This window comes from Electrophorus electricus, chromosome 26 (assembly GCF_013358815.1).
Source record: "Electrophorus electricus isolate fEleEle1 chromosome 26, fEleEle1.pri, whole genome shotgun sequence".
Taxonomy (NCBI): Eukaryota; Metazoa; Chordata; class Actinopteri; order Gymnotiformes; family Gymnotidae; genus Electrophorus; species Electrophorus electricus.
Window position 1 is genome coordinate 5,214,272 of NC_049560.1, and position 24,933 is coordinate 5,239,204.

The following is a 24,933-nucleotide window of genomic DNA, read 5'->3' on the forward strand; positions in this document are numbered from 1 at the left end:
TGACTTTGGTCGCTGAACTTCTAACCTCTGATAACTCAGAGTGTTCCGGGTCGACTTAGGTCAGCTCAGAGTTCAAGGTTAAGTTTGAGGTTTGTTAAACCTGCTTTCTGGATTACCACCCAGGGCTTTGACTTGATTTTCAGTTCCAGTTCCAGTTTAGGGCTCAGACCAGCAATCTGAAACAAACCTCAAGTAATTCTGGGTACACACTGTTACCTATGTTACCATCCTGTCTGTCCACTACTGCATAAGGTTAAGGTTTAGTTTGAACTTTTTTCCTGCATTAATACCAGGCTTCTCAACTTCAGTCCTGGGCCACACTTTCAGGTTTATCGTGTGTCCAGCGCACGACTCATGGATTCTTTGATAATCAGCTAGTTGTTTGGATCAGGTGTGTTAAAACAGGGAAAACCTGAAACGTGATGTAGCCTATCAGGGGAGTATCTCACTCTTCATCAGCTGAGTCATGCGTCCCAGAGCAGGGATGAAGCAAAGCTGTGCAGCGCATCGGGTTCGCAGCAAAAAGGCCCGAGAACCACTGCTGCGTGGGAAATTATGCACAGTGACAGGGAGAGGCTTGCTGGATGTCCTGGACATCCGTCATGACACTGGAGACACACCCAGCACATATGCAGACTCGCTTGGGACCCTGCCGTGCTCTTCAGGCAGGTAATGTGCCACAAATGTTAGCTCTGGCGTATCGCCATGGCGCACCATCACCGCAGACGAGAGAAGCGCCAGCCATCAGGGTGCATTAGGGGGCTCTGGAGTTGCTGAACCAGCTAAGGGAGAATCTATACACATGCAGTTTGGCTCTGTGAGAGAGAGAGACTGGCTGGTGGATATAGAAACAAAAATGCTAGGCTTTCATTATGGGAGATGTAAGTGGTCCGCCAGTCGTCTGGGGTCTCTGAAGTTATTAGATGAAAAGAGATAAAGTAAGTGGGAGGGCTCACTCAGATGGATTGTAGATTATGGAGAGCGTAATTATGGATATGCCTAATAAAACTGTTACCTCGAGCAAGATATATCCCTTCCAACAAAGTGTAAAAAAATGCTTCCTCTGCTATTTGCTGAAAGCCTTTCTGTGAGGCAGAAGATGTTTGTACTGCAGGAAATTTCGTAATAGTTGGACTCACTTGAATGAAGCCAAAAATAATACTTATGTTTTTCAGTCAGTTAAATAAATTTGGCTATGCTTAATAAGACACCACAACCTTGATAAATCATTCTTATACATTTTGAATGTGTTTTATTAAGTCACATTTACATGTACAAGCACCGAGCTACAGATTGTGTTAATAGCCTCAACACCACTCTAAGACAGCTCCAGCTACAAGCTCCAGTGGATCATAGTGAGATACTGGCAGCATGCTGAATGTGTGTTTCACGTAACATGTTCCTGCTTGTTTAATCAAGTTATCTTACCTTGTGTTTTCTAGCTGAATGTACTATTCATCTGGTTCTGCAACTCTGAGAAAGAAAAACATGCAGTGGTCACACCTGTTTCAACCATTGTGAGCATCTGTGAGCTTGATCTGTGTGTGTGTGTGTGTGTGTGTGTGTGTGTGTGTGAGAGAGAGAGAGAGAGAGAGAGAGAGAGAGAGAATGTGCACGTTTGCATATGAGAGAAACAGAAAAGAGACAGACAAATGGGAGGAGCCTCTGATGGTATCTTTAGTAACACACAGAAACACTCTCTAAGGGGCCTTTTAAACATCGTATTAATCACATGTATGCATGTTTCGGGCTGAAAGGCAGGGATTTTTGCAATAGGAGACGTTTGATCGTCTCGTTTTCTCTGCGTAGGCCTGAGGTTGTACACCAACCGTGCGCTAGAGGGCATCAATTCTCGATAGGGTGAAAAATTGCTCCGATGGATAGAAAAAAAGTCAATAAAACGACATCTCATCCAGCGCGTACATACACACCCGGCCTTTTCGTTTTATTGATCTTACACTAGATTTTCCACGGACAGAGACCTTTTTTTTCAATAAGTGTCGGCACTGAAAGGCTGTCGGATCTTTTCTGGAGGTGTGTGGGATCAGAGAGGAGTCCTGTCTTTCCCAGTTTCCGTCCGGCAGCATAGTGGCTCGATGTTCGTTGTTTTTCACTGATAACCGGGACCCAGGAATTATAAATAACAGCCAGCTCAAATTCACCAGAATTAACTCTCGGTCATCTCTGTGTTCGGCTGTGTTCCCTCGCCCATCATCGGACCATAGACAGGTAAATGCTCCGCTATTGTATCCCTTTAATTTTGCACACCTAAGACACTTCGAATAGCCTGTATTACTTAAACGCGTCCATCGGTGTGACTTGAACAGCGTTACGAACGTCTATCATTGTCGCATAATGTGAAACGATGCTATTCCTCGGTGAAGCCTAATCGGTTATACAGCAATCGGTTATACAGCAATCTTTCTGTTTTGTGACCACAGCTGTTATCGTTGCTGTTATGTATGCGCCGAGCACCGATAACATCCTCTCGTCTGTTACAATGTAGAAACCATGAAAATCACTCAAATTAAAACAAACAAAAGAAAATCTGAGAATGAACCTTTGTAAGGTTATTTATAAGATTATTTATTTAACCTGACTTTATAAGCAAGGAGAGCGCAGTTTAATGTGGACTGCTGCCTGCGCCAGGCCAACGCATGGGAATGTTTCGTTTATCCTTCCAGCTCGTCAAATAATGTTAATAATGATGCAAAAAATGATCTGTTAAACAAATGTCCATGTTATAGGTCTGTGTAATAAGATATGTCACTGTGCAAGACGAAAATATATGGAAGAGCAACTTTTTTTTTTTTTTACTAGATATTTTCTGCCAGCCTATCAAATTTTGTATGAAAATGTTACACATCAACAAATGTATATTTTTTCTTTGCTCCGCTTTCGATATGTGAGGCTCTAGCTTCCTGGTTAACTAGCATACTTTTTTATTTGGAATTTCCTAGCCATCGATTCATAGATATGAATCGTTTATTAAAGTTTAATCTTTAGGCAGGCAGAGCCATGTGTGTGGTGACTGAGGTGTATTCCCTCCCTGTGTATCTTGATGTAATTCACTAATTCTCACACACACACACACACACACACACACACACACACACACACACACACTGTTCCTTGCTGTGTGTAGGATGGAGGAGCTCCTGAACCAATGGCTCTGGCAGGAGGACTACTGGCTTCCTTCTGGAATCACATGGAAGGACCTTGATGAAGGCTCTGTGGAAGGTGGTCGCTATCCTCTTCCTCGAGACCTGCTTATCACCCTTCCTCTGGCACTGGGTTTCATTGCTCTCCGCATTGTTTTCGAGAGGTCAGTGAGTTGCTGCTGCTGCTGCTGTTGTTGTGGAGGGGTTGCATTGCAGATGGTTTTAGGAGGTTATGGATATTTCTGGATATTGAGTGATATTTGGTGATGATTGGACAGTCCCGATTCTGGAGAAGGCAAGTAAAATGCGCAGTGCTGGCGAACAGCTCAAACTGCGCAGACCTCAGTTTTAAATAGACAAAGGAGCTGGTAAATAACCAGTGAGTCAGGGAAAGCTCCAGGAAAACACCAGAACTTTCAGAATAGGGGTCACCATTGTTCCATTAAAGATTATGACCAGGAAGCATTGAGACTTGTGATCACTACCAGGCTTGTGCTGTGGGAGACGGGGTTTCAGATGGGCACATGTGCCCTTTCATTCAGTGAAAAGACACCTTGTGTTCTCATCCTCGGTCGCCTCTTTCAGAACTGATCTCTTTCAGTTCAGTAAGTCATAATATGTGCATAAAGGTGTACAAATTGCAAGTGATTTAGATGGAACTCTTGAACAAAGTTCTAGTTAGACTTACAATATATAGCCTCTATGTAGTCCCCTCTAAATGTTATCAAGTTACAGCTAGAAATCAGGTTTGAATCTCAGCTCCACACTGTACCATTGACCGAGAAAACAGCTTGTGAATGACAGGGTCACACATGTTGCCATGGAGCTATAGATGAGTGTTAGGGTTCTCCTCTAAGCAGTCGGTGGTCTTCACCTACTCTGATTGGCCAGTGTGGCCTTCATTTTCTCTGATTGGCAGTGCAGTCCATGATGGAGGGCGACACCCGATGCTTTGGAAATTTGCTGTGATTAAACTGACCGGACATTAGAACTAGTTGAGTGGGAGACAGAAGTGTACACTAGGAAGAGTGGCTGTGATGACATGTGCTTCCTGCTTTACACCTGACACTCATGCACTCACTCCAAATAGCCTGACCGGTGGAACGTCCTAACCTGACACTCTTTATGGTATTAGACCTCTTGACTTACAGACACAAACTCCCCTCACTGTCAGTTTCACTGCACTTTCAGGCTGTTTTAAACATATTTGTCTGGCCCAGTCATGCCCAAAACGTAGAGAAGTAGGTGTCAAGACTTGGGAAAGACTGTGTGTGTGTGTGTGTGTGTGTGTGTGTGTGTGTGTGTGTGTAAAACATCAAATCTTTGTTTTCAGGGTGGTGGCATTACCTCTCAGCAGGATGATGGGTGTGTCTGACAGGATTCGTGCACGAGCTCCTGCCATTCCAAAGCTGGAGGCCTTTTACATGCAGAAAAACAACCACTACATGCAGGTTAGTGGGGAATAAGCCACTGTCCAAACACCTGTAACAACCACCACTCTTCTGAGAAGATTAGAGTGTGTCTGTAAGATTAGAGTGTGTCTTTAGAGTCAAAAGAGCATTTGTGAGCTCAGGTACTGATGTTGAACGAGAAGGTGTGGCTCGTGATCAGCATTCCAATTCATCCCAGATGTATAAATTGGAGTTGAGATTGGGGCTCTGTGCAGGGAACTAGAGGTCCCCACCGAACTCATCAAAGCATGTGTTTGTGGACATTGCTTTGTAAACAGGGCATTCATGTGTGTGTGTGTGTGTGTGTGTGTGTGTGTGTGTGTGTGTGTGTGTGTGTGTGTGTGTGTGTCCAGCACGCCATGACATGGAAATGAGCTTAATCCGGCGGTTTACTTGATCATTTGCAAACCGTAGATTTTCATTCGCGTTTGCACAAGCATCAGAAGCTCAGTGTTCGCATCTCAGTTCCAAAAGAATCCGGATGTTCTGAGTTTATTTTTGACTGGCTTGACTGCAAGTGAGAGGCAAAGTGCATATAAGTGGACATATAATACAACCCTGTCCCACCCGTAATTCCTCCTGCCGTCTGAGCACAGACAAGGAGCTTTTTAGCTCCCGCTTACTGAGTACATGACCAAAATTATTGTTGCAGGCAAAGATGTACTTGGGCAGAAACTTTTAAAGAAGTTGATACATGGGTTAAAAATGACTGCTGTGGTTGTCTTCCCTGAACTGTTTCCTGATCATGGTAAATGTGTAGCTGTGTTCCCTGCTGTAGCACAGGCGTAGCTGTGTTCCCTGCTGTAGCGCAGGCGTAGCTGTGTTCCCTGCTGTAGCGCAGGCGTAGCTGTGTTCCCTGCTGTAGCGCAGGTGTGGCTGTCTTCCCTGCTGTAGCGCAGGCGTGGCTGTCTTCCCTGCTGTAGCGCAGGCGTGGCTGTCTTCCCTGCTGTAGCGCAGGCGTGGCTGTCTTCCCTGCTGTAGCGCAGGCGTGGCTGTCTTCCCTGCTGTAGCGCAGGCGTGGCTGTCTTCCCTGCTGTAGCGCAGGCGTGGCTGTCTTCCCTGCTGTAGCGCAGGCGTGGCTGTCTTCCCTGCTGTAGTACAGGTGTAGCTGTCATTCATGCAGGGTGAGCTCCTGGGCCTGGCGAAGCACTGTGGCCTCACGCCTCGGCAGATCCAAAACTGGCTCCGCCTCCGCCGTAACCAAGACCGGCCCAGCAACACCAAGAAGTTCTGCGAAGCCTCGTGAGTGCGTCCACCTTCCCCTCACGCACGTTCAGCTCCGACTCGCCACCTCGGTCGATCATTTGGGGGAAGTGGAGGTGCGATCACAGGAAGGGAGCGGTGGAGGCCTCTTTTAAACAGGAGGCCTCTCCGCCTCTCTCTGCTTCCTTCCGCAGGTGGAGGTTTGTCTTCTACCTCATCGCGTTTGCCGCCGGGCTCGCCGCCCTGATTGCTGTGAGTGTATGAGGCCCCGCCCACCTCTTTGTTTGTGAATATTAACCTAAATAATATAAGTAGTATAGTATAATATAGTAGTAGCAAGTTTTCCTGACATTGGAACATATTGCTAACATATTGGAACAGACACGATGCATCAGAAAAACTGTAATTGCACATTCAAGTTAAACTAAAATGGAAGATTTGAGAATGAGCAGAAAGAAAAACAAACACAGGCTAATATGTTCAGGTTAAATATGAGGTGTGATGTTACCAGCTGTTTTTTACAGACTGCATTTTTTTCTTTTAAATAAAACATCCCATTATATGCGAGTTCAAGAGGTACTGACTATTCCAGTATATCCTCGGAACACTGTACCCTACCCCTAAGCCCTGGTATCCCATACCGTAATTGTGTGAGTGACAAACTTGTATCACTGTACCCTTCACTCTCACACAGACACCCTGGTTCTGGGATCACCGGGAATGCTGGCGTGGATATCCCAGACAAGTGAGTGGCAGACAGCAGTCACTTTAGTGTTGGGAAAGTGGGAATATCTGTCTTTACTTGCCTTTCTCCTGTGTATGATGTTCATTCAGGAAATGATGTTCAGTCAAGGAAATCGATCTCCGACTCTTACTTTCACGTGAGATACGTTTACTTCCAGATGAATGTGTATCCACAGAGGGAAAGTAAATGGGCCAAAGGAAGAGGGTACATTCTCTGTTCCCTAGGTGACTGCCAGTGTTGGTGACCCACCCCCAAACGTTTTCAGAGGTGGAGGATGTGATTTCTAAAGGGTGAAATATTTTCATAAACATCCCTCTATTGTGTTGCGCTGGACTCTGTTCTTTCGTACACAACTCTTCTGTGTGTTACCCTGAAACGCTGAAGTTTTAGGTAGGACGTGTTGTGCAGATTCCGTTCACCCCACCCCATTACTTTTGCTGGCTGTTACATGCAATGATGTGCACGAACTCTGAAGTTGAGCGACCCCGCGTTCTGATTCGCCCAACTGGCTGAGCGTCTCTAATGTCTGGACATCTGTTCCATACCAGAGGCCCATTCTTAAGTGCATGTGACAAGCTACTGCAGCCTATGGGCAGTGGAATATGAAATAGAGTTAGACAGATGCTGAAGGGAGCTAAACTTGGGTATGTCCCCTGAATGAACGTGTTCCTCTCTACCACACTCGCCTCTCTCTCTCTCTCTTTCTCTCTCTGACCTCATGTCTCGCTCTCTCTAACTTTCTCTTCCTCTCCCTCTGTTCCTGCTAAACACTGTTTGTTCTGGTGATGTGCCCTGCTGTAGCCCCTGGCTGATACCCATTACTGGTACTACATGCTGGAGCTCAGCTTCTACTGGTCCCTGCTGCTGTGCGTCTCTGTGGACGTCAAGCGTAAAGTGAGTCTGCTTCCTTTTGACCTTGCTTGATCTACTGCTACGTGTTTATTGGGGTTTCTGTATCGTCAGCGATGTTGAGCGATGTCCGTCTGTGGTCCGTAAGACTGGAGATATTAAAACAGAACCGCCATTGATAATCGTATAAACCTCCATCAAACCTCAACCAGTTAAACAACTAAAAAACACAACCAGAACTCCTTACAGACAGAACGGTCATTAACAGAACTATGAGGAATAACACCACACTAAAATCGAGTGAAGCTTTATTGTACCAGAGTGTATTGAGAACATACTCCTATTATAATCCTACCCTGGGGAGATAACAGGGTGACATGGCTCAGCCCCCTTAGTGTATTGCTCACAAGCCTGACAGCAGTATGGAAGCTCTAATGTACCCTAATTCCTGTCGAACCCTGGGCCAGCTAACAAATCACAGTTTTCCTGTTGTGTACCTTGAGCACGCTGACCAATCGCAGTTGTTCCTGATGAGGGATCCGTGGGTGTTTTGATGATGGCATGCAGCTCAACAAGCATACGCGAGCTTAATCAAAATTGTGTAAACCAAACTTTAACTATATGGCGTTTCACTTTTGCTTAGATCTATAGCAGTGCTATATGTAGCAGTAATGTCACCTTTGCTGAGTGACATACTCATTTGGTTAGGTGACATCATTCTGTAAGGTCACAAGACTCTGTGTGAAGGCTCACTGGGTGTAGCGTAAAGAGGCGTGACATCAGGCACTACGCTCTGTATGCGGTGTGGGTGTCCACAGGGTGCTGTAGGTGCTGGCATTGGCGCGCAAGGGATTTCCAGTGAGAATAAAATGAGACTCTGGAGAAAGGAAACATTTATGTCAGATCACTGATGACAGCTCAGCACTGCTGTCTCATGAGCCCTAATTTAATATAGAGCACACACACACACACACACACACACACACACACACACACACACACACACACACACAAATCCATTATCATACAACACATTGCCCTCTAACATGGCTGGCATTTAATTGAAAACAGGTTTTCCATGACAAAAGCACCACCCAAGCTTTGTCTCAGTGCTTTCTCTAAACATGATTTTACAGTTTTAGGTTTTCTGCTCTGACTTAAGATCAGTTCCAGAGTCAAACTGTAGCCGATACTTTTCGTCCGAAGTGACTTCACCTACAGGGAGAGCTGCAGGTGCGCTTCAGAGCGGAACGTTTTTTGCCCTCGCCTGGGATCGTCTGGCCACGGAGTTGCTTTGTTGTGACGGGATTTCATGGTATAGCTGAGCATTTTTTGACCTGCTGTGTTTGTTGTCAGTAGGACTTTAGAGAGCAGATCATTCACCACATCGCCACCATCGTACTGATGGGTTTCTCCTACAGCGGCAACTATGTGCGTGTGGGGACTCTAGTCATGCTGGTGCATGACTCATCTGACTTCCTGTTGGAGGTAAATCCGGATTATATGTATTTAAATCCCCCATCCAAGTCTCGTGAAGATTATTATCTAAACCAGATATCCCTCTCTTTCTGCCAGCAGCAAAAAATAGTCCGATTGTATTTATGCACTAACTATGTCCTGCTTAAATCTTGTCGTAGAACTGCACACTTACACGATGGCTATCAGTTTAAATTAACCTATTAAACAAATGATTTAGATTTGATATACTCCAGCACTGTGAAACTCACCACCTTTTGACGATTCTAATTTTAGATTTTGATATTCAGGCATATGTGAATTATGGAGATATATGTTTTGTGTTGCATAACTTCAATATACCTTCTTGAAATACACTCCAAATTGGGGTGAGAAAGTCAATTTAGGTAAATTGTACAGCATATCATCAACTCAGGTTGAGTAATAATCAATAATACACCACATTGTGCTGGATTTGCATACAAAACAGATGAATATTACCCCCCCCCCCCCAAAAAAAAAAACCCCAAAACAAACAAAAACAAAACAAAAAAACAACATTCATTTTCTAAATTATTCTTCTGGAAAGAGACACAATTACATCCTTTGTGGGTCGTGTCAGTAGCCTATGACCGGGCCCTGAGTTTGTGGCTTTATTTCGCCCCCTACTGGAATAGCCGAGAATAGCTCTTTCTGTTTTACTGCTGGATGAGTCAGTTCAGTCACAGTCCACGAGACCAGTTTCATTTAAACGTTACACATTCATTTGGTACACCTGAGCAGGACAATAATATATTTGACACCACTGTTCTAAATCCATTTTCTTGCACTGCTGTATAAGGGCTACAATTCGACCTTATTTGGGTTGTGTTGCTCTAAACCTTTCTGGAGCTATAATTTCCTTCCTTACTATGGGTTGATTTTTATTTTCTTCTGCGTTGTTATCTGTAACGAGCACCTTAAAGCTGATCAGACTAAAAAAGTCTTGCAACTTTATTCTGAACCTGTGTGTGGTTATGACAGAATCTTACCGCATTTCCCATCTAATTTACTTGTGTCCATTTGCCCTGTTCACTATATAAAGGAGTACAACTGGCTCTCTGATCAACAGAGTTGGTCTTTGTTGATCGTGTTTTAAATTCTTATGTGAGTTATGTATTGATAGACTACATGCTTTGAGCAGCATCTGGGCATTGTGCATTGACAGCAGCATCAAGTGTGCTTGCCGGAGCTCATTCTAAAACAGTCCCTTTCTGTTGTTGTTGTATTCACAGTCTGCTAAGATGTTTAACTACGCTGGCTGGAGGAGGACTTGCGACACTTTGTTTGTTGTTTTCGCTGTAGTTTTCCTAGTAACGCGTCTTGTTATCTTTCCCTGCCAGTAAGCCCACCATTATATCATAAATCTATGAGTTATTATCAGTTCGTAAAAATTTAAAATATCATTATTTTAGAGACTGTTGTGTTGTGATATCTTGCTTTCTTTTTTTCCATATTAACATATTTTGGACTAAAAAAAAAATCATCTTCACTCTAAACTGGCTAAATTGACTGCTTCTGTTGTTTTGTTTCTCCAGGGTGGTCTATTCGACTCTGGTGGTGTCGGTGGATTTCTTGCAGATATTCCCTGGTTACTACTTCTTCAACGGCCTTCTGCTGGTCCTGCAGGCACTCCACGTCTTCTGGGCCTACCTCATTCTTCGCATGCTCTACAAATTCATCTTCTTGGGCAAAGTGAGGACCTCGAGAAAATCCGCCAGCCGCGTGGCTTTGACCGGTCAGTGTTGCGCAGGTCTGTACGAGTGCGACTTTGGGTGAACAGCGTTTTGCAAAACACGTTTCTCAGGTGGAGCGTGACGAACGGAGTGATGAAGAGGACGAGGAGGAGGAGGAGGAGGAGGAGGAAGAGGGTGACTGCACAGAGGGAGAGCCCTGCTGGGAGGAGAAGAAGAAGGGTATGCTGAATTCCAGGCTCGTCTCCCTGGCCAACAACTGTGTCCTCAACAACCTGACCCATCAGAGGAGGAATATGAACAGCAAACTACCCAAAGCCAGATAGTAGCCCTCCGCCAGACCGATTTTACCTGCTCGCATAGCAGCGATAAGTCATGACACCCATGCTGGTTTTGCAGACCACGTCCACTGAAATTTTAGTTCTTCTTACATGTGCGAAACATCTATATTTTCTCCTGGGGGGAAAAAAGGGGGTTTTAGGCCATTTTTAGTTCAAGTCTTTCATTCTTTAGTGAAATGAGAAAGATGTGAGCTGTGGCGCAATAACGCTTCATTTTACTTCCTTAAATGTAGCCAGCAACACTTTGCTAGAAGCTAAAATCGGCAAGTGGACATTGGACTCACTTTAATGATGGTTTTTTGGATAAAAATTGGTAATTCTGTACACCTAACAATCTCAGCATACCTGTAGAGGGCATCACAAGGTTTTGTAAGAAAGAAATATAGTGCATTTAAGGGAGGAAAAAAGAATGAGCACCATTTACAATGTGTAATTTTAATTGTAAAATAGTTTTAGAAAGGGAATATAATGTGTCTTAAATTTAATTGATTCTGATTATTACATTTACTGTCCTTATATGGGAGAGAGACAGGTGCTAATATAGTGAACTGCTGTTTGCTTACAGTGGGACTCTCCTATATTTAACTATTTTTCCTGCTGAATTTTCAGAATTTCTTACACTTATAATATTGAATTTTGAACCATTGCAGCATCCATGTGGCTTCAGTTCAGCTGTCTACTGGGTTTACATACGCATATCCACATGCCTATACTGTTAAAGCATTGCTGTTGTTTGGTTTTTAAGAGGACTCACACCTCCCCCTAGTGATGGACTAGGGCATCCGTCCGCTTGTTTTGGCGACAATGGTTTCCATGAATCAACAGCTCATGAACTGCGAAGCTTTGTCTTAGGTGCACATGCTTTTTGTAGAATATTGTGGATTATTGCATTATGCAATCTGAGTCTGGTTGATTAGCAAAGGATCTCTCCATGAGTATGTAATCCGTTTCTCATTTGAACAGTTAACATGCTCCTAATATGCTATCTGGAATATATATATATATATATAATTTATTTTAGGCCATACTTCCTTAATAATAATATTAATAACAGAATTAGTAACACTGACGGGCATTTAAACTGGATTAAATAAAAGATAGTATGCTGTCTTGTTTCTAGGACAAATGCAACCTAGCAGTCTTGTTATAAACACCCAGTTTTGCCAAAGCATAAAATACCACAAACCACTTGGAAAACTCAGCTTTAGTTTCTTGTACATCAGTTAGTCCGTGACTGCATCCCGCTTTTGCAGAAATGTCCCTAGATTAACAAAATTGGGTAGAGATAGAAGTGAATTTTTAAAAAGTTTGATGGATACCCTCACCACTGCCTTTAAAGGGATTGTTAAAAGCTAACCAGTCTGGGCACGAAAGCCACCAGTTTGCAACTCTTGACTCCTATGTAGCTCACTTCCAGTTAGCATCGTTCATTATTTTGTGTAAACAATCCCTTTTATTACTGCTGCATATTTCCAATGTCAGCTTCCCTAGGTTTACAAATTTGGAGATGCACTTGGCCACACCCCCAGTGATGTTACCTGGGGTCACTGGGTCCTTCGAACCTCAGACACCCTCACCCAGGCGACTGTCTCCCAGGCGATCCAGCTGGGAGCAATTTATTCCCATCTTGGATCGAAGTAGCATATCCGTCCACAGATCGCTCCTTTTGATCACAAGAGCCATGTTTGTGATAAGTGTTGTGTGCAACATAGCAGTGGCATATGACTCCTGTGATGGCCACCATCGTAGTTTGCTGGAGGGGTAGGAATTCATAAGTGGTTTGCCTCAAGTCTGTACCGTAGATGACGTGCACTGTAGTTATTGCTGAGCCTTCTTTCTGTGAGCTGCACATCCATAGCACTTACCAGTCTTGCACTGCAAGGCTCTGTACACATGAAACCTCTTAGGGTTCAGTGGTCATCAGGGGCCAGTTAAGTCTCTCCTGATCTAACATTATCATATTAGGATTATGGTGATGGAATAATCCCGGATTATCATCATCCAAGATGCTTCGTGTTCAAGCGGCCTTTTTGTTTGTTTGTTTCACTGTATATTAACGTTAATTTAATTTAGGTTCATTTTTAATTTCGTTTAGGTGATTTTATTTTGTGAAAGCACTGTATTAACTGTCACTTATGGTATTCCCAACATGTAGTGATACCATAAGAGGCGCTTATTGATAAGTATATTGGAGGTGATGCATGGATGCTATGGGGACTGACTCCTGTCACACTGGTGTCTTCCACAAACTCCAGGCACATTCCCTCCATGCATTTGAATGAAAAATAATAAATACAGTTATAAAATGTTTGGTCTAGTGTATGCTGCATCTGTATAAGAACTACAGATATTAAAACGTGTATACCATCACAAAGTTTTATTTATATATATAATATTTTATAATCTTTTAGCATAGAAACATTTTTTAAAGGCGTTCATATCAACACTGTAAAGGAAATAACAAAATGATGCATAGTGCAGTGTTGCTGTTATTTATAATAATGATCTAGAGAAGCAAAGCAGACTTCAGCCCACTGCTCTTCGAGGTTCACCTGCCTGTCATCCGAACTGTGACGCAACCCCGTATTGGAACAGGGCACGGTATTGCATTATCTATTTCTAAACATGTGTCAGTATATGGGTCTAAGAGTACCATGTTTGTGGAAACTCTGTTGATCTTTCTCTCACTGATCAAGTAGATCTGCCCATTCACAGTAGCACAGCCTGTGAAGAACTTTCTGTCCAGACACTCCTCTTCCAGAAGAGTCCACTCATCAGTGTCAATGTCCAGACGAAGAGCCTTACCTCCCAGCAGATAGAGGGCGCCGTTGAGCTCAGTGGCAAGAAGATCATAACTGAGATTGCGAATGAGAAAAAGAGGCCACACATGCATCGTAACTGTGCTGAGGTATTGTTATTTACAACATAAAAAATGAGGACACATTTTTTTACTAGCCATGTATCTCAAAACTTTAAAGAATACTCCACCAGAGTTCAGCTTTAACCTATGGTGCTTAATCACAAACACAGGGTGTGCATGCATGTGTATTCATGTGGGTTTGTTAAATGACTAGCCAATAATCAAGTAGCTGGTCATAACACAACCATAGCAATATGCCACACTGGGCAGTTGTAATGGTTAGGCAGGAATTTCTGCCTAGAGACAAGCAGTGGAAGCCATTTCATCCAGTTAAATCACTATATTTCATTCCAAATAAATTTTCTGTCTTTGTGAAAGTCTGGCACCTACTGCTGCACCACGCATATTTCAGTGTATTACCATACAATAACATAAGTTCCATATTTTGAGGGTCAGGCTTTTTGCAAAAACACTCGTGTTCAGTTTTCTTACCGTGGAAAGGGTGAATAAGACACCACATCCCATTGGTCAGCTTCTGGTTTGTACCTCTGAATGCCCCTGTACACTTCCCCGTTCTCATCCAGACCACAAGCCACATAGATGCAGGAGCCCATGGCAACCACTGCTGCCCTTTCCACAGCCTGCATCATGGGGCTAACACTGTCCCAGCCATCCGTTCCCAGCACCAGTCTTTCCACGGTGGCCACGGGCCCCTCATCCATGCTGCCTCCCATCACAAAGACCTGGAGAGTCAGTCCGACCGAGCAGTGGCTGTGCCTGGACTTTTGCAGTGCTGGACCGTCTACCCACCGCTCGCTGCTACATTGGTAAATTCGCACCCAGTCAACACTGTACCACAGAACATCTCGGAAATAGCCGCCGGTCACCAGCACGTTGTCCCCTTAGAGAAGATAACGGTGTTGGTCAGTCTGAGGTGTTTTGGAGTCCAGGCCTGCTCCAGGAGAACTACACCCCTGCAGTGTTTTGTTGCAAATCGTATCTACTGTTGATGATCCAGATAACAAGGAACAAGTCTCTGAACATTGCAGGCAGGTGCACCATGCTTGCCTACATTGTTCAGAAGCTCCATCCTGCAATTCAGTTCTGCAGGAGGTTGGATCTCCTGAGGCAGGGCTGAGTACACATATGCTAAAATAATTACTGCTTATATAAAATCATTGTCGATCCAGCTAAATATTCATGCCAGACTTTAAATAAATACTAGAAAAATGACAGAACCTTCTTACTTAGGTGTATTACCTACTACTGCAACAGAGTACTGTATCAGGCACTTTCTCTCTAAGGGCGGGCAGGACTGCCACCTTCCACTGCGTGGGTTGAACTGATAAAGAGACTGGTGGTCCTGCTCATGTGGTCCACCAAGCAAAAACAGCATCTCTCTTGAGCATGTTCTGGGGACAGATCTGCCCATAGTCCAACTGCTGGGCAGGTGGTCATTCAGTTTGCAGATGAGTTTGGCACGAGGGTCTGAACTTTTCATCTTTGTCAGGAGGTCTGTGATGTAGGGCAGACTCAAACTCTCCGGTCTAACTAGCCCAGCCAACTCCAGGAAGTCGTCTTCACGGTTAGGGTCAAAGGTTGCCCATCGCAACATAACCTCAAAGGCCAAGTCCTCCCGTGGAACAAAAAGTTTATCACTAGCAAGAAGGTCAGCGATAGTCTCTTTGGAGAGATACAGGAAGTCCTCCTCAGAGGCTAAAGCTGGCAAGTGGGTGAGGACCACTTCGCGTGCAGCAGTGTATAGCTCAAGACATCCCAGCTGCCATGCATAGGCCATCATGCCTAAACAGTTGCTCAGGTGCAGCTCTCTCTCCAGGAACTTGCAGCAAAGTAGCCTGGCCTTCTCCAACTGCAGGTAGTTCGATGTCTCTAGGACTCCCAACACATTCTTCCTGTCGAGTTGTAATCTGAAGCTCTGAGCATATTCCATGAGGCTGCGGAAGTTTTCCAAATCTACACCTTTGATTTCAATATGCCTCCTGTTGCTCTCTCGACCTCCACCAAAGAACAGGGCTTGGAAGTAGGGGCTCAGCTGGGCCAGGTTCTCACGGTTGACGAAAAAGGATTCGGACTCTACCTGGAGCACGGTATCTGGCACTAGATCATTACCATCCTTGTGGCGCTCCTCACGGATATCTTCCTCAGTGGTGTGACCTTTCCCGAATAAACCTGTCTCTGTCCCAGGACCTGGACATTCGCTTTTAACCTGCGGGTTTCTAGACGCCATGTCTCTGCGCCCACCCTCTTCCACCTTCACGGCTTGGTCTATCACAACTATGATATATATAACTTCTACTAGCCTTTCACTGACACCACATGGGAATGGGATCATATTCCGGGGGAAAAACAAGGGCTAAATATAGCTACAAACAGAGTGGCACAGCAAGCAAATGCAAACAGTATTCCAAAGCACATAATACATTTAGAACATCTGTGTGATACTTGTATGGAAGGTTCCGTAGTTCCACAATCAACGTAAACATCTGTCATATGTAATAATCTTTACATTATATGCATTTTATGCGCGCTATTACCAATACAACAATTCACCACAGAAAAATTGCATTACATTCTGCAGCATTAGTCCTAACATATAATAAAACACACACCCGTGGATCCAGCCAGCCAAGTGTGAGGTGGGTGGCTGGGGAAGACTGGTAAGGAGAGCAGCATGACGAGGCTCAGCAGCGGAGCCTGGCTGGCACCAGGCAAAGGAGAGGCAACAGAGATGACATCTACTTTCCACGCTACAATGTCAAGGGCCCCTCGGACCCATACTGCACGCAGTGCATGACGATTCGGCAGCCGTACCTGCAGGCTGCACAGGAACGGTTAGTGCTAGAGCACTTCCTGAATGCGCTGATGCCAGAAGAGCTGAGGCAGCACGTGCGACTCGCCACGCCCGCCAGTGTCCAAGCAACCATCGCCAAGGCAGTGAGAGCTGGCAGTGTGGCCCTCGCTTTCCGTGGACGAAGCTGTCGAATCTGGAGGAGCTGAAAATGCAGAACCAGTGCCAGTTAGTGGCCCTCACTCTCCAGAGCACACAAAGAGGACTCATGTAGCACCAGCAACACAGCACATGGGCTCTACGGCCAGGCTACCACACACAATAATATAGAGCTGTACATGCACTTCTGCCAACAGTGCATGGCAGAACAAAGACTGTCACTCTCTCAAGGTTCACTAGTATGGCTGTATATCCCACGCCACAGGAAGGGACTCGAGGATGCGGAGAGGCTGCAGCATGGAAGGCACGCCAACCTGAGTGCTTGGAGGAACTTTGTCAGGACAATGTGGGTTGCTAGGACAGCTGACCCTTCGGTGTGGGGTGGGGTGTGGCTGTGTAGCAGCAGTCCAGTAGGGACCTTCCCGTATGGATGGCAGACTGCCAGAATGCCATGAGGCTCTCCACAGCTTTTTTTTGTTTCATTTAACTGTAATGTTTTAAATGTTAGATGGTTAGTTGCCTCCCTTTTTGGTTAATTAGTGTTTTAGAAACGTCTACTGTCATAATGCTTTTCTGTTTATAACCCTCCCACCATTTTTCCAGTTCCATGTCTTATTTTTGTTGTGCACGTACCATGTTAATGTTTCATTGCTTCAATGTTGTTTCCTCAAGCAGAACTGTCTTTTTTGTTGTCTCTACATATAGACAAAGAGCGATGTAGAGGTTTCAGTGAAGGTTTTGGGGTTACACAAAGAAACAGGATGTGTTTCAGTGTAAAATTAATTCAGTGTAAAATTAGCCCATCTGTTTACCTTCATGAAAGTCAGTTTCTTGGCTAAAGGACCTCCCTTACCTGGATGGACCCATCTCAAATCAGTGGCACATAAAAAAACACAATTTACATATAGTAATAGATGGGCTGTAAATTCTAACTACACCCTCAAAGTGCTTCTAATAAACCAAACGGTGAGTGTATGTAATGCAGGTATTTTCATGGAAGGAAGGTGTAATTGAAAGCTTTGTAAAAGCTGTTTATTTCCTGCTGAGACAGTAAATCTGTTACAGCCAGTTTATCAGCCTTGACTTGTTGATACATTTAAGACCCATTTTAAAAATCAACTCCCTCAGAATACAGCAAACCTGAATTCAAATTCAGAAACCATGAGAAGAGTTAAAATAGTATCTTTTCCAACTCATTCAACAGGAAACAATCCTCCAATGTAAATTACACATTTTTTACAAAAAGCAAATGAGCTTTTACATATTGTACAGAAAAATCTGAGCCAAATTCAAGCATTGTAAATTCAAAACAAACAAAAGCCCACACATTCTTCTAAGAGATAATGCAAGACACAAATAAAAAATATATAATTTTGTTTCATATATTGATGTTTGAGCATGGTGATTATAAAGTATTTTTGTTTATTCATTAGCCATTCTTGTTTTAAAGCTATACAATCAGATGCATTTGGCACTAGTTGTAATATCAGAGTACATACAACAGTGGCTCTAGTGATAGTCCATACAGCACCAAAAAGTACACATCATTAACTTTATAATGCATAATTTGTATATGTAATTTGAATATCTACGTTTGCGATACAAGGAACTGAAAGCAAGTGTGGAAAAGGAGTTAGACTTGTGGCAATTATTGGTTTGCTTTTGTGATTTACAAATGGAAAATAAAGGAGTTCCATTATAATAGTGAAGAAAACCAAAGTTTGTCACAACTCAATTTATTTTCACAGCCTCTTCCCCAAGTATTCTCCAATCTTTGGAAACAAAAATGCATTTTCTCAAAATACTAGAGTATTCGTTGAATTTACGAATTTGGTGTTATAATGTAAACGACTTATTTTGAATTATCAAGATACGATGATACATATGATGATTTTTTTTTTTTTTTTGACTTATAGGTAAATTAATGTTAAATGTAAATATTTTATCCATGGCTCCATTAGACGGAGAATATCAGAACGTTTTGAGTTTTCATTTATTGAAATCCCCAAATAGGACACCAAACACTGTCAAACCTTTGTCAAGAGATGATGGTACTCTTGAGAATAATATTCCCAAATATTACGTACTACAGAGTCAGGCAAAAACAGCAATTTGTGACTATTATAAAACAAACTGAAGATTCTTTCATTTAAGAGCAGCATGAAGATGAGGCACAGACCAGCCTTATGCAAGGGACTCGAGATGATACTGGGGGGGTCTCTTGGCAGAATTTAATCGCAATAAATTAAAGAGCAGAGATAAAAACCTGCAAACCCACACACAGCACACTCAGTAACAGCAGCAGAAACAGACCCACAGCCTAATGTCCAGGAGTGAACTCATCTAATACAGATGGGGACGGATCAGGCCTCTCATATTAGTGTAAGTCACACATGGCTTTTCTCTTCATGACTAACAGGGTACCACAGTCGCAGTCTCATTTAAAAACTTCTCCCAAACTCTCCGCAAAACGCACGCATGCTACACACAAACTAGTGCTTCCATTATCTCTGTCGCCCCCTAGAGATCCCAGTCTGGGTTCCACGTTCACTCGTCGTCAAAGGTCTGCTGGAGCAGGAAATTGGCAGCTAGGTTCTCGTTTTTTTCACAGGCGAAATAAGCCTGGATGACTAGTCCCTCTGGAAACCCCAAGGCTTTTAACTGCAGAACATAAACAAAGACACGAGAAGAATACTCTTAATCAAACATGTACCACCCTAGTACTCTAGGTCTCTATCTTTAAGATCACAAAAAGATTGAGTAGTAAACATGCATGTTTTACTGGAAGAGCTAGTGTTACCCCAATGCATCTTTGGTTATATAACTCTAAATACCATCACACATTGCTGCATCTCATGCTTTGCGCCATGAAGAAAATGATGCATGACTTGTTTAAAAAATGTCTGAGGTGTTCCTACCCTCTCGATAGCCTCTTTTTCCTGCTGGGTGACCTGGATGTAGCTCGTCTGAGGAGCGCCCTGTGTCTCTGCCACCTCTGCCTCTCCAGCCGGTGGTTCGTTAAGCATCTGCACAAATCTCTCCTGGTGCTGCGTTATTTGCTGTGAACGAGACCGGCGTTTTTGAGCACGTCCAACCGCACGCAGCACGTCTAAAGACGTTCGGCTTAGAGCATCCGTCACCTGCAGTAGCTGAGGGTTGTCTCGGCCCAGCTGCTGCAGTAAGGCGGGTAGGAGGGCAGGGTTCTGTTGGATGATCTGACGCATTTGTTGGAACTGCGGCTGGTTCCTCAGGAACTCCAGAGGGTTACCTGACGCAGGTGGGTCCTGGGGGAGCGCAGACATCGCACCTGTTCACAGTATAGAGAGGGCTGTACAGAGGTCTGCCCCAGGCACAAACAAAGCACCAATGGACCAAAGTCAGCATTGAGCGTCATCACAAAAGGCCTGCTTTTGAAGTGTATCACAAGTATTGTTCTCATCAGATACTCAATCTATTTTATTCTCACTATCAAAAAACACAACAGGACTCTGGCTATATTTCGATTGGCTACCTTGTGTATTGGAATATTGGCTAGAACGTTCTAGTAAGAATATTACGAGTACTCGGTACAGTAAAACTTTAAAAAGGAACGCAGTACGATGTCATCGTTGCCCTTTTCTTTTAACCCCATGCGACACACAAGGCCAGCACGTTGGTTGGATTATGGCCATAGCTAAGTAGTACAAACATGCCGTACGTATGCCAGCATTACAAAGGAAAAGATGTAGCACAGAACATTTTTGTCAGATTATGCCACAATGTAATTCACCATTCAGAAAGTTCATAGAAACAGCTAAATGTTACCGTAGCGTGCATTTCTAAACAAAGACAGGTGGTTTCTTCCTCAGTGGTCTGAGTAACGGTTTTTGGAATTCTGGAAATGAAAAATTCAGGTAACCTAGGTGTCCAATGTGGCACACTTACATTCTGATGTCCTCCAAATACACAAATGTTATTCTGGCTTACTTGATTCAAGACATAATAACAGTTTGAGATAATAATAAAAGCCAGGATTCTACACAGCGGGTAAACGTTAGAAAACAATTGCGCATATTTGGACTTTCCCCGCCCCTGGATGTTTCGCCCAATCAAAGCAAAGGTCGGAGACTTGGCTGGCGCTTGGGGCGAAGGCAAGTTCGTATCTATGTGACATTCTAACTCGTTACCACAGGAACAGCACTGTGGGCTTACCAGTGGCTGCTGGAGGGGGCTGAGGTCTTTCCGTTGCCGGGGTGGGTCGCACTACTTCTTGTGGAGGCTGCTCCAGTTCAGTAGGAATCCCCTTTGAGAGCACATATTGAGGTGTAAAATTACTCTCTTACTGATCGGTTTGTCATCACCCAGTGAATCTAAGGGGCGTTTCTGATATGTTGAAGAAGTCTCGCACCATGAGGAGGTATTCCACTGCCCGGTCAGGGTTGTTGTAGCTGGCTCTCAAAGCAGCGATGACCTGCTCCCTCTCGTAGCCCATGGACATGATCTCTGCCACCAAATTCTCATACGCCTGCCCCGTGACTAACCAGCATGAACGAAAAGAGGTTTAATAGTACAGGCTAATCTTTCTGAACTCCATTAGTAAACTGTCAAAAAGTGACAAAATCGGTCACTAACCAAGAATCGATGCTGCTTCCTCTAGAAGACCCAATTCATCGATAATGCTAGAAGAGTGGAAACAAAAATAATAATTTTAGTTTTTAGATCTCAAAGCGCTTTATATTGTAAAGATTAAACATTTAAGTTTACATAATGAGAAAGTATATTATTCAAATAACAATAAAATGATCAAATAAATAAATGAATGAAATGCTAAATTATGCAGACCAGAAAAAAAAAGGAAATGTCAGGTTTATCATTCTGTAACCAAACAGACCAAACTCCAGCCCAGAGCTCTACTAGATAGATAGATAGATAGATAGATAGATAGATAGATAGATAGATAGATAGATAGATAGATAGACAGACATAGCTGGCTTTAGGTTTGTGTGATGTTTATGTTGGTTGAATCATTACATTTTGTTGTATATTACAATATTATATTACTTATAATTTTTTCACAACCCATTGCTCTCCACTGACTTTACTGTGATGTTTCTCAGTCTGGAATCATTAGATTAGCAGCATCTTAGGTGCAAACCTCTCAACCCTTGTTTTTAATGTCAATTTTTAATCAAAAAATAAAAAATACTTTGTGAAGCCACAGCCCAGAAAGTGGAAAGTTTATTTTACTTTGTTACTATTTCTTCAAAATATGAAGCAACTGAATGTGATGTGCCATTTATAAATGGTGCTCTTAAATTACATCTATAAAAAAAAATCCACAGTCAGTCATGTAAAAAATCCATAAATTATGGCAATGACCCTTTACATCCAGACGCTACTAACCTCAGCATTGTAGTTTAACTACTATCCTTGTTCTGATACACCATATTGACCATTTCAAGAAATAACTACCACATAAACTGAACCAAATGTTGTGGAAAACAACAGGCCTGCATGAATATAGAGGAACATACCATACTTCATATACTGAGCTTCAAACTGACACAAATAATGTTATAACTAATCAATACTAGACAAGACTGTTCTCTGAATGCAAAAGGATAAAAGAATAACCACGGTAAGACCAAATCCTGAGGCCACACCTGGCAGCTGGCTGGGCCTCAGCCGGAATGGAAGACTGCTCAGGATTTGCTGTCTGCGGCTGCTCCACTAGTGCGGGCTCTGGGTTTGCACTCACTGTCTCGGTCGAGTCTCGGTCTACCGTAGCATCCGGGGCAGCAGGGGGCGCTGTGGCCGGCGGAGCAGGAGGCTCCGCTGTTGGTGCAGGTTGTACAGGGAGAGGGGTGGTTGCGGGCACGGATGTGGGTGTTGGTGCAGGTGTGGGGAGCGGGGCGGGGGCGAGGTCAGGCGCACATGCAGGGGAAGGTTCGGGGACTACAGGCTCAGATGCAGGGGGAGCAGGTGTGGAGACAGGCTGAGGGGAGACGTCAGGGACGGGAACGGCAACTACAGGAGGAGCTGCTGCCGGCTGTGGAGGTGCAGTTGGTTTTGGCTGGAGAGAGAGAAAACGCAGCTGCTCGGAAGCCAATTTCTGCGACCTTATATTTAAAAATGATGCAAATCAGGAAAGAGTTGCATTTATCAATGGCCATAGTGACCCACATCTGTTCTGTTTTGTCCTGCATTTTTAAACACTGTCACTTGGGAACCTCTACAGGCTGGGCAGGTTATTACAGTTGCTAATGGGGACAACACTAAATTTGTTCCATTTGTGTTTTTCATTAATTAAATACATAAATAAAACGTAGCTAGTTTAATTAGAAAAATCCTACCTTAGTTACCATGACCACCACAAAGTTCTTCTCCTCTATTTTGTATTCCTTCAATGGTATGTCATCATTCAGGATTTTACCTAAAATGAATGAGTGCCGGTTAAATTTCACTTTAAATTAAAATGTATTACTCATATCTCTCTCTCTCGTATATACATATAAATTATATTACTCATCAGAAATAAGCTGTATACACTATTTACAGCAGGACTTACCAAAAATAAATAAGATATGAAATAAGGCAAATATAAGAACAAACCATAAAAAAATGAGAAGATGATGATGGAGCTGTTACCTGCATAGATGAGCTTCTGGCCAACTACAGGGTATGCTTCTTTTCCCTTTTCCGATTCTATCTTTTCCTTGAGAGCACGTACCTGTCATGGAAATTCAGTAATGATTCTAATAAAGGCACTGGACTAAATCTAAAGTATTAAGTTAACTCAGTTCAATGTACATCTCCAGGGTGGCCATGTAGCTACATTTTATAGGACGAAATTTCAAATGCATATCTACACATGCACATTTTGTTAATAATTAAGGCAAGATTTTACTCTTATATGGAATGCTGTCAGTGGTGTCACATTATTGCCTATAATTAATTATCCTCTACTGATGCAAAACACAAGATAATGATGACAGGATATTCAAATGCATTATGCACCAAAAGTAAAGTAAATCTTTTCTTAATCCACTGTGTTCTTTAAGATAATTGGCCAATTCCTGTTGCAAAGCTCCCCAAGTACGTTTGCCCATCTAAATGAATGGTGTCCATACTTTACAAAAAAAACAACATGCCTCAAAGTTTGTTTTTTAAATTTACACAGTATCAAACCATATAGCCACACATCCAACAACGCCATTAACAACAATTAAATCAGCGGTAACCTCGAGGTTTACGGTGCTGTAACTGTTTTTAAACGGCTAAATACCACCCGAATAGTTATGGCACTAAGACAGTTAGCTAGCTAGCTAATCTGTACCAACACACCCATCGACACGGGTTGAAAATCGTCCTCCACAGGCATTTTTTGGGGGAAAAAAAACATTATGTAGCTACCAAAACATGACCTGGAGAGGCTGGGTCGATAGTGCGTCGTCATTCTGAGGCGAAAAGTTGGTGCCTATTGAAACACTTCGCCGTCCTCCGTGGCGTTAGCCTTTGACGTGGCGGTTTTTTTTTCGTTTGTTTTTTTGTTTCGTTTGTTTGTTTTTTGCAAAAACTTGTCCATTTTGTACCTGCGAAACTGTGCCGTTTTTTAAAAAAAAACAGGCATCCCTCACCACATTTGAGCAGCCAAGTTGTCCGCGCCGAGGCCCCGGCTCATCCCAGAAAACCCCCCTCTCCCCACGGTGGCATAATTTACTCAGCTGGCCCCTCAACTTCAAAAAACGCCCACTTACCGTGAGTCCTTCGTCTATTTGTATCTTAAACGTTTGCTGCTGTAGAGTTTTCAACGTAATCGTCAGCATCGTTAAATGGCGAGCTAGCTATACAGACACACACACGCAGGAATTCACGTCTCTTGGCTGTAACCGTTACCAGCCACAGCATTTAGATGTGACTCAGCTTTCTGAAGCGCTCCTGCGGTACCACGCCATCTACTTGCGGCCGGGGACAAGACACGCCGGCGGCGGGAATTAGGTTATGAATCGCACTCCTTACATGGTACACACACACCCCCCCCCAAAAAAAACTGCTCCATTGGACAAAATCAATTGCACCTCAGCATAAAATAACATTTCGAGAGAGAGGAAAGCTTGGTTTCATTTGACTAGCTCAAATGCAAATATACCATTAAAAAAGGACAGAAGCAAAAACAACGACTGTTTAA

General features: G+C 43.4%; 3 protein-coding genes across 4 annotated transcripts; 1 reads left to right on the forward strand and 2 right to left on the reverse strand.

The window, feature by feature from the left end:
• Positions 1–1,765: 1,765 nt before the first annotated feature.
• Positions 1,766–13,246, forward strand: cers4a (ceramide synthase 4a). The gene is made up of 11 exons (XM_027010680.2): positions 1,766–2,229; positions 3,146–3,325; positions 4,495–4,612; positions 5,736–5,854; positions 6,010–6,067; positions 6,510–6,560; positions 7,362–7,454; positions 8,769–8,897; positions 10,139–10,245; positions 10,442–10,598; positions 10,711–13,246. The coding sequence occupies exons 2-11, from the start codon at positions 3,147–3,149 to the stop codon at positions 10,921–10,923; spliced, it is 1,224 nt and encodes a 407-aa protein (XP_026866481.2). The 5' UTR covers positions 1,766–2,229; position 3,146; the 3' UTR covers positions 10,924–13,246.
• A 61-nt stretch (positions 13,247–13,307) lies between these two features.
• On the reverse strand, positions 13,308–16,612 carry LOC113577809 (kelch-like protein 24). Its single transcript, XM_027010681.2, has 3 exons — positions 15,059–16,612; positions 14,291–14,699; positions 13,308–13,793 (listed from the first exon to the last, which is right to left on the reverse strand). Exons 1-3 carry the CDS (start codon positions 16,149–16,151, stop codon positions 13,487–13,489), a joined length of 1,809 nt encoding a protein of 602 aa, XP_026866482.2. The 5' UTR covers positions 16,152–16,612; the 3' UTR covers positions 13,308–13,486.
• A 1,161-nt stretch (positions 16,613–17,773) lies between these two features.
• rad23ab (RAD23 homolog A, nucleotide excision repair protein b) lies at positions 17,774–24,697 on the reverse strand. 2 transcript variants are annotated; one of them, XM_027010700.2, is made up of 10 exons: positions 24,503–24,697; positions 23,394–23,475; positions 23,099–23,178; positions 22,409–22,818; positions 21,378–21,424; positions 21,154–21,281; positions 20,958–21,048; positions 19,907–20,073; positions 19,685–19,825; positions 17,774–19,427 (listed from the first exon to the last, which is right to left on the reverse strand). In XM_027010700.2, exons 1-10 carry the CDS (start codon positions 24,569–24,571, stop codon positions 19,314–19,316), a joined length of 1,329 nt encoding a protein of 442 aa, XP_026866501.2. In that variant the 5' UTR covers positions 24,572–24,697; the 3' UTR covers positions 17,774–19,313. The 2 variants fall into 2 exon arrangements, with proteins under 2 accessions (XP_026866501.2, XP_035379177.1); XM_035523284.1 differs by lacking the exon at positions 24,503–24,697 and adding an exon at positions 24,170–24,376.
• Positions 24,698–24,933: the final 236 nt, after the last annotated feature.

Bases quoted from the DNA above. Each gene is read 5' to 3' on its own strand.
- cers4a (XM_027010680.2), top strand. From the start codon at position 3,147: ATGGAGGAGCTCCTGAACCAATGGCTCTGGCAGGAGGACTACTGGCTT. The intron at 10,246-10,441 runs GTAAGCCCACCA...TTGTTTCTCCAG, and splicing joins CTTGTTATCTTTCCCTGCCA to GGTGGTCTATTCGACTCTGG. The intron at 10,599-10,710 runs GTGAGGACCTCG...CACGTTTCTCAG, and splicing joins AATTCATCTTCTTGGGCAAA to GTGGAGCGTGACGAACGGAG.
- LOC113577809 (XM_027010681.2), bottom strand. From the start codon at position 16,151: ATGATCCCATTCCCATGTGGTGTCAGTGAAAGGCTAGTAGAAGTTATA. The intron at 14,700-15,058 runs GTAATACACCTA...ATCTTCTCTAAG, and splicing joins GTACTCTGTTGCAGTAGTAG to GGGACAACGTGCTGGTGACC. The intron at 13,794-14,290 runs GTAAGAAAACTG...TCGCAATCTCAG, and splicing joins TCTTATTCACCCTTTCCACG to TTATGATCTTCTTGCCACTG.
- rad23ab (XM_027010700.2), bottom strand. From the start codon at position 24,571: ATGCTGACGATTACGTTGAAAACTCTACAGCAGCAAACGTTTAAGATA. The intron at 21,282-21,377 runs GTTAGTGACCGA...CATGCTGGTTAG, and splicing joins GGAAGCAGCATCGATTCTTG to TCACGGGGCAGGCGTATGAG. The intron at 21,049-21,153 runs GTGCGAGACTTC...GTGCTCTCAAAG, and splicing joins CAGTGGAATACCTCCTCATG to GGGATTCCTACTGAACTGGA.